Raw genomic sequence first — 8,464 nt, 5'->3', positions numbered from 1 at the left:
GGGGAGGGAGCAGAGAGAAAACTGGGGGGTGGGGTCTGTGTCCATCTTTTTAAGATGGGGATGCATGACCATGCAGCACCCTGAGCTGTGCATGTACATAATCCTAACAATGCTTGCCCTAGTTAATCATCCGACAGCATTGTACTTGTCCATTTTTCTTACTTAGTCGGACAGAAAAGGAAGACCACAGCCATTGTTGTCAAGTCTTAATACTTGGAGAACTGCTTAAATGTAACATTAAGAGATTCCTGCGTCATCTTGTGATGTCAATACACATTGTAATACTCATGTGCACATACATTGTTTTGTCATAAAATCTGATTTCTTATGCTTCTGTCAGTAAGAAGTTTCCCTCAATCACCCTTCCAGACTTACATTACCACAAAGGCAAGCATCCTTAAAGTGGCCCGAAGCTCTGCAAGCCACGATTAGTCGCCCAATACCTCACATTTACTCTGGTTTTGTAATCAGCTTCACTTTACTGCATCCTAATTCTTCATAAAACTCGATCTCAAACACAGTGTACACAGTTACACTGACTACATGTGACTCCTCAACAATGCAAGTGGGTTGAGAGTGAGAGACACTGATTCAGTTTTACAAAAATTATTACAGAAAAGGTACATCTGTGGGGAAAATATCAGATCCTGACACAGATATGGTAATCAGTTCAAGTCCTTGCACACTACCCATTGTGAAAATCCCAGGGGTAGACGATTCTTTAATTGTAGTACTGCACAATGGACTTATGTCATCTACCACACACATTTTCCCTATAGAAAAAATTTTCAGATGAATCTTTTCTTCTTCTGGTGTTTAGTCTCTGGTTAAGTGTTCAAAAAAGATTATAGGATGTGCATGTTTCTGCTGATGTCCAGCTTTTCAGTCCTGTAGAGACTCGGTGGGCTCACTTTCTCCTCCGGGTTCCTCAAGAGCTGAAAATTCTGTTTCGATAAGTGGTTTCAGAAATTTCTCGACCTTGGTTAGCCTTTGCTTGAGTTTCTGCTGCATGGACTCATATTCAGCCAAGATGCGGGCAAATCGTGTCTGCAGGAGGTCAACGGACCCCTCCATTCGTGTGACCTTCTCTTCCAGGTCTTTAGGGTCACTGCCCAGATTTGCAATGTTTATATCCAGCAGACCGTCTTTCATTAGGATCTGCCTCCCTTTCTCCTCCAGCATGGTTTTGGCATCCGGGTACTCTGTAAGAGCTTCCATGAGGTCATCCTTTGAGAGGCAGAACAGGTCGGAGTAGCCAATGCTTTTAATATTGGCTGTTCTTCGGTTACCAGCCTTGCTGCCTTTGATATTGAGGATGCTGATCTCGCCAAAGTAGCTGCCATCACTCAACACCACAAACTGTGTGATTCCGTCATCTGCCACCACAGCAAGTTTGCCTTCTTTGATGATGTACATCTCTCGTCCAATGTCCCCTTTCTTACATATGTAATCCCCAGGACTGTACACCTGGGGCTGTAGTTTCAACACCAACTCCACCAACAGACCAGCTTCACAGTCGGCAAAGATGCGAACCTTTTTTAATGTGTCTAAATGGACGTTGATAGCAATTTCTGCCCTTAGTTTGTCAGGTAGGTATCTCAAGACTTCTTTCTCATCCACTGTTTTTTTGTTGGTCCACAGGTAGTCGAACCATTTAATAACCCTCTTTTCCATATCTTTGCTCACATTTCGGAAATTCATGTATTGTTTGATAGCATCGACTCTTGCTTGAAATTCCGCCCGGGCTGCATTCATATTGGAAATCATGGAACCTATGTTACCGACAATGGTGGCAAAGATTAAAACTCCAATTAGGAAGTCAACCACCACAAAGACATACTCAGAATCCAGCACAGGAGGTGGAGTCTCACCAATGGTTGTCAAGGTCAGTGTGGACCAATAAAGGCTGTAGACATATTTTCTAGCCAAACGGCCAAACTCAGGATCATTAACATCGGGGTAGACCCATGTGTCATTTCCAAACCCGATAGCCTTTGAGATGGAGTAGTACACACAAGCATTCCAGTGGATAATAATGACGATGTACATGACGAGGTTTGAGATCCTGAAGATGTTGGGATAGTTGGTCCTCGTTTCTGTCCGCTGGAAGAACTCAAACATGCGTGAGATCCTTAACAGCCGGTTTAACCTAATCTCTGGATAGTTCCACCCCATCTTGAAATACAGCAGATCCGTCGGTATCACTGACAGAACATCAAGTTTAAACTGCAAGTTTTCTTTGTACTTCTCGATGAGTTTCAGCTTGTCTTTCACCAGCAATCCTTGTTCCAGATAACCTGCAACAGAAGAGAGAAAAGCCAGGCTGTTTCTGCTTGTTACATCCCTGGGATTTTTTTTCTATTGTAACTCTTAATGAGCTTTGTTTGGGGCAACATAAGAATACTATTCAATAAATGTATCTTAGTCATATAATAACCCGTAAGATCAAACCTACATGTGGTTATAGAAGAGTCTGTTGTAGAAATAGAAAGATGATTCTTTTTTGTGTAAAAGTAACATACAGATAGATAGGTAAGTAGGTAGATAGACACAGTGATTGGTTAATTGGTTGACTGATGTGTGATTTTACCCACCCAGGTAAAGTCATTTCTCTGATGAATCGCATTCATATTCTGCAGTACTATTGTAAGGTACACATTTGGCTCCTGTCCTCAATAATTTCTGGCACACCACTATTAAAACCTTTATGGGTTCCTGAGAAACCAAAGTGCTGGCTGTATCTTTTGTTCTTATATTTGGTCGTGGCCTTAGCTCCTGATGCAGAATTCCAGAGTACTTTGAATTCCTTGGGTGGTAAGAGTGTCTTTGTTCTATGAGGCAACTTTTGGTAGGCTCCTAGATGGGGCCAGTCATCAAAAATATATGTTTACAAGCTTGACATTTTCAACCTCTGTCCCTGCTTCCTCCAGGAGGAGAGGTGCTGGGGAGGAACTTAACATTCTGTTACTACTATATGATAAAGCCTTCTATATAAATCATTGATTTGGGTAATGAGAGAGCAGATGTAGGGTGTTAGAAAGATGTCATAACCAACTCCATGAGGACAAAAGCTCTTGCTCTCAAGTCCTTCCACATTTGTGCTCTGTACCTCTGCATCTGCCTGTTCATCTATACCGTTTTATCACATCCTTTATTAATAGAACAAACTAGCAAATGCATTTTTGGGGGGTTCAGTGAGCCATGCTAGCAAATAGCTGATCCTGAGGAGGGATTGTGGGAACCCTAATGTATAGCTGTTTGATCAGAAACACAAATTGGGTTGTGTGCCTAACATCTGAAGTCAGGAAGAGCCTTATGAGACGCAGCCTGTGGGGTCTCACTAACTCTAGTTAGCTTTAGAACTGATTAAATTGTAGCTAGTGTTACAGATGATTTATAACTCAGGCTACTCCTTGGCAGAATCCTAGGCCTGCTCTTGGAAGTGTGGGCACCTGCCCTGTTATCTCACTCTTTTGTGCCATCATGCTTTTCACCTTCAGTGTGAAATATAAATGTCTCTTCAGACTGCATTTTCACTTCTTACTCTTGTCCCACAGGCTGTCCTTAATTACCTAGGTTCTTCTCTTCTGTGCTCTTACTGTGGGCCTCGTGTTTAGAAGCCTTGTATGAGGAAGAGAGTTGTTGTTTTTTGTTTTGTTTTGTTTTTCTTTTCCTATAGTGGCTACTAAGGCTGCAAGCAAGCTCTAGCAACTGAGCACTGCACTGACATTTAGGAGCAATGTAGTCAGATTTTCTCTGTCCCACCAGCCAGCTCCCAAATAACCAAACAGAGACTTCTTAATTATAAAAGGTCAGCCAATAGCTTAGGCTTATTACTGACTAGCTCTTACAACTTAAATGAACCTATTTTTATCAATCTACATGTTGCCACATGACTCATGGCATCTAACTATCCTCTGGCACGTCTTGCTCCCTCTCCATCTGGCTAGCAACTCCATCCTCCTTCTACTTCCCAGAGTTCTCTCAGTTTGGCTCTCCCACCTATAACTCCTGCCTAGCTATTGACCATTTGGCCCTTTATTAAACCAATGAGAGCAGCACATCTTCACAGTGTACAAAAAGATTATTCCACACCAGAGAAACATTTCACTGATTCTCAGAGGCTGCTATGCTGTGTGTAATGGTAGCATATACAGTGGGGAACAGTATAGAAACAATAAGCTTTACACCTGCTTGCTAAATACACTGTAAGTAGAGAGGTAGTGGATGGTACTCCCTACTTAATGATATACTACCATGAACTACAAATTTTATATGTCCTATAAAATCTTCATTAAGACTCTTCTGGAAAACAATGACATTTTTCTTTGCGCCTTTTAAAGTATCTCCATGTAAGGCAGCAATTGCCCTTTACCCACAGAGATTGACTAAATATTTCTGTTCTTTATTCTTCTGCCTGGCATAAACCCAATGAATAGAATAATGAGGAAAACCACTAATCCACACTCAAAAGGTTACTGAGGGGGCTGGAGAGATGGCTCAGAGGATAAGAGCACTGGCTGCTCTCCCAGAGGTCCTGAGTTCAATCCTCAGCACCCACATGGCAGCTCACAACAGTCTGTAACTCCCAGCCCAGGGGATCTGACACCATCTTCTGGCCTTCTCAGGCACTGCAAGTAAATGGTACACAGACATATATGCAGGCAAAACATTCATATACATAAAATAAAATGAAGGTTAAAAAAATTAAGTGGTGCTGGGCAGTGGTGGTGCACGCCTTTAATCCCAGCACTTGGGAGGCAGAGGCAAGTGGAGCTCTGTGAGTTCGAGGCCATCCGGGTCTACAAAGCGATTTCCAGGACAGCCTCCAAAACTACAGAGAAATCCTGTCTCAAAAAACAAAACAAAACAAAAAATTAAGTGGCCTAGCAACAGCTTTCTGGATCACCTGGAGTGACCTAAGCTAACGAGTGGGAACGTGTCACTCATGATTTTAACTTAGGTTGTGAGTTTACCTTGAAGAATAGTTGAGTGTGGAAATTTCACTATATGGTAGAGAAAAAAAAAAGCAAGAAATTTCAGAAGACCCAAAGTATAGTACACGTACCTGTCCTTGTTCGTACGAACATATCAACAAGGTAGACTATGTCTGATACATAATCAAAAATGAGCCAGTATTCTAGGTAATCAGACTGGAGTTCATCAAAACATGCTCTATAAAAGAAAGAAATGTATAAATAAAATGATATGGAGACTAATTGAAATAAAAGGCCCCTTTGTCTATATTTTTTTCATGATGAGACATGCAACTCGCTAAGGGTCTTAGAATACATTTAGTCAATCAAAGTTTTTCAAAATCCTTCCTTTCATGGTTATGATTCATTTCTTCATACTTCTGAATTCTATCATCTTTTCCATCAATACTAGTTTGTATAGACATCAGTTAGGAATTAACTGGGCGTGGTTGCACACGCCTTTAATCCCAGCACTTGGGAAGCAGAGGAGAAGGATCTCTAAGTTTGAGGCCAGCCTGCTCTACAGAGAGAGTTCCAGGACAGCCAGAGCTACACAGAGAGACCACCTCAAAAACCGCCACCAACCACAAAGAATAAATCACTTCAGCTGGGAAGATACTCCCATCGGTAAGGTGATTGCTCTGCAAGAATGAGGATCTGAATTCAACCCTCAGAAACCCATGTTAACAACAGCAACATCCACAACAAACCAGACATGTTGGTATGTGCTTGCCATCCTAGCTCTGGGAGACCAGAGAGGAACATATCCCCACATCTCACTGTCCAGCCAAGCTAGTCATGTTGGCAAGTTACAGATCAGTGAGAGACCCTATCTCAAAATACAAGGTAGATAGCATCCTGAGGATATGCAAGGCTGACTTCTGGCCTCCACACATATATGCAAAGTGTGCCTGTGCACCCTCACACACATACCCCACATATAAGCATAAACTAATAAACGGCTTAAAGCTAAAGTCAAACCTCACTGGGTGAAACTCATTGATCACAATGTTTGTATTCCCTATCTGTACCCAAAAAGTTTCAGGAAAAAGTGTTGTTCTCTTGAATAACTGAGGTGTTTCTAAAGGAATACCAGCTTCTTTCATTGTTTCCCATTATAGACAATATTTTTTCTGATAGCCCAAGAATTATAGTTTCTTCCAATATCCAAATTCCATGATCGAACAATCAGAAGATTGAAAGAATGTTTCTATTCCTCTTCTCATTCCCATCCTGTCCCAGGACTGTATGCCCAAGCACATTGTGAATCAAAGACATCCTGACCTCAGGGAAACACACTGAAAACTATTCAGCCACTTTCCCCGACATGTAGCCGAGAAACGAAGTTTGCCCCACAGCGTCCTAGGTCAAAGTATGTTGGCAATAGATGTCTAAGTGTTTTGATATCCACAGAAAAAAATATATGTAAACCTTGCAATAATCATCGTCCAGTTGTACATCACAGGTAAAGTGATGCAAAACAGCCAGTTGTAGTATGTGTTTCCTGAAGGATCAATAACCACAACTTCTTTCTTCTCCCTAACAACAAGTAGAAATAAAGAGGAAGATCATTAAGAAACAAGAATATCAAATATGGTTATATCCATCAACCATGATTAATGTAAGAAAAGATGGATCTCCTTGACTTAAAAAGATTAGCTCAAGCTGGGCAGTGGTGGCGCATGCCTGTAATCGCAGCACTCGGAGGCAGAGGCAGGTGGATCTCTGTGAGTTCGAGGCCAGCCTGGTGTACAAAGTGAGTTCCAGGAAAGCCTCCAAGGCTACAGAGAAACCCTGTCTCAAAAAAAAAAAAAAAAAAAGATTAGCTCAATAATTATATTCACCATAAAAAAACTGGTTAGTTAGTGAGGGGTGGATAAACTGTGAAATCACCAGTCCTACATTGAACCATATGTTAGGGTTCTATGAAAGTTTTGTATCTACTGCAGTGATGCAGTCAGTTCTACACCAAAAACCACTGAGTGCAAATAATGCCATACATTACTGGAAACTATAGATTTCCCAACAGTCCTTTGTAAGGTTAAGGGTGATAGAACGGTGACTTTGCCGTCAATTCCCTTCCCTTCTCTGGAACCAAGTGACCATGAACTGCACTGTTTGGGGAAGGAGTGTAACTCAGTGACTCAGCTGTAGAGAAACAGGGACCTGCAACACAATTTAGTATAGCACTCTCTCAGATGTTCTCAGGAATGGTCTTTGAGAGAGGCAGTAGAGGGCATAAAGAATAAAGGAATAAAGCATGTGATCAAATAGACATTTTTGAAATGTTCTGGTACCAAGCCTATATCTTTGAAGGATTTTTTTTCCCTTACACAAGCTTCAGCAACTTTCTGAACAGGCATAGATAATTGATATTTTTTGATAGGCTGCTTTGTATAAATAGGTTCATAGTACAAGTTCTCTTGGATTTTTTCTTTAGAAGTTTTGCAAATATGACTTTGCCTTGCCCTTGTGAAATTCTAGGTTTCAGTTGTCTGCTTGGAAAGGAGCTCCTCAAGGGCCAGCATTTGGCATGGACTTGTGCTGCAGACAAAAGCATCGTGGCTCTGGGACACTTGTCAGACAGTAGTGACTACTCGAAATGTTAATGCGATTATCAGGTTTTTATTGTGGTCTTTTCAACCTGATGAGCTCCTAGGTACCCAGCGACGATTAACCTGAATATTTAGTGGCAAGTTCTTCCTCAGTGATGCTTTTGTGAGTGAGGATTCACCAACACAGCAAAAATCCTTCATTAGAAAATTCATACTTGCTATTTTTTGGGAACCAAGAAGAAAGTTTCCCCTCTCTTTTGATAGCAACTTATATGAAATGTTTGTTCTTAAGTATTTAAGGGCATTTTTCCCTGAGGCTCTTTCTAGAAAGCTTTTGCTATGCTTTGGGAAATTTTACCTATGTCTAAAACCCATTACAAGTTCGTGTCTGTTTTTAATGCCAGTAAAAATATTTACTCTTCTTTCTTATCTTTGTTTTTCTCTTCCTTCTTTTTCTTCTCTTTTTCCTTTTCCTTCTTCTTTTTCTTCTCTGGGTCCTTCTTATTTTCATTTTTATCATCTGCCTTGCTGGAAAAGTTGTGGGTATATTGTTACCATATGCAAATAACACAAAGGTTAAAAAAAACATATAGGTACTCTCATGCAAAGTATGCCTTACCTCTTCTTTTCCTTCTTCTTTTTCTTTTTTTCTTTTGGGTCCCTAAGGAAAAACAGCATCTGTCACATAGGCACATTCCTTCCACTCCATTTCTTTATACTTTCCACTGAGCAAGGATTCTTAGCCTTGCTGTCAAACTCCTACCACGGCACTGAAAGGGTGGCCAAAATCTACCAGGCAACCAGGCACACCAACCAAACATGCCCAGGTTAACAAAAAAAAAAAAAATTGAAAAGGACAGAGTAAGTAAATTATGAAAAAAAAATTCACTTAAGAACTAACAGTCTGAATGTGTATACTTCCAGACTTCTAAT

The 8,464-nt window shown here is 40.9% G+C and overlaps 1 protein-coding gene across 1 annotated transcript in view; it reads right to left on the bottom strand.

The window, feature by feature from the left end:
• Positions 1-541: 541 nt before the first annotated feature.
• The window catches only part of Cnga1 (cyclic nucleotide gated channel subunit alpha 1), a 37,855-nt gene continuing 29,932 nt past the window's right edge, over positions 542-8,464 (bottom strand). The window contains exons 5-9 of the mRNA XM_036201170.1: positions 8,151-8,192; positions 7,949-8,059; positions 6,408-6,515; positions 5,069-5,175; positions 542-2,297 (exon numbers count right to left, since the gene is read on the bottom strand). Of these exons, the coding sequence (XP_036057063.1) occupies positions 883-2,297; positions 5,069-5,175; positions 6,408-6,515; positions 7,949-8,059; positions 8,151-8,192 (1,783 nt within the window). The 3' untranslated portion in view covers positions 542-882. The remainder of the gene's footprint in view (positions 2,298-5,068; positions 5,176-6,407; positions 6,516-7,948; positions 8,060-8,150; positions 8,193-8,464) is intronic.

This window comes from Onychomys torridus, chromosome 10 (assembly GCF_903995425.1).
Source record: "Onychomys torridus chromosome 10, mOncTor1.1, whole genome shotgun sequence".
Taxonomy (NCBI): domain Eukaryota; kingdom Metazoa; phylum Chordata; class Mammalia; order Rodentia; family Cricetidae; genus Onychomys; species Onychomys torridus.
Note: the sequence above shows the minus strand (reverse complement) of the source record. Positions and strands in the feature narration are given on the sequence as shown.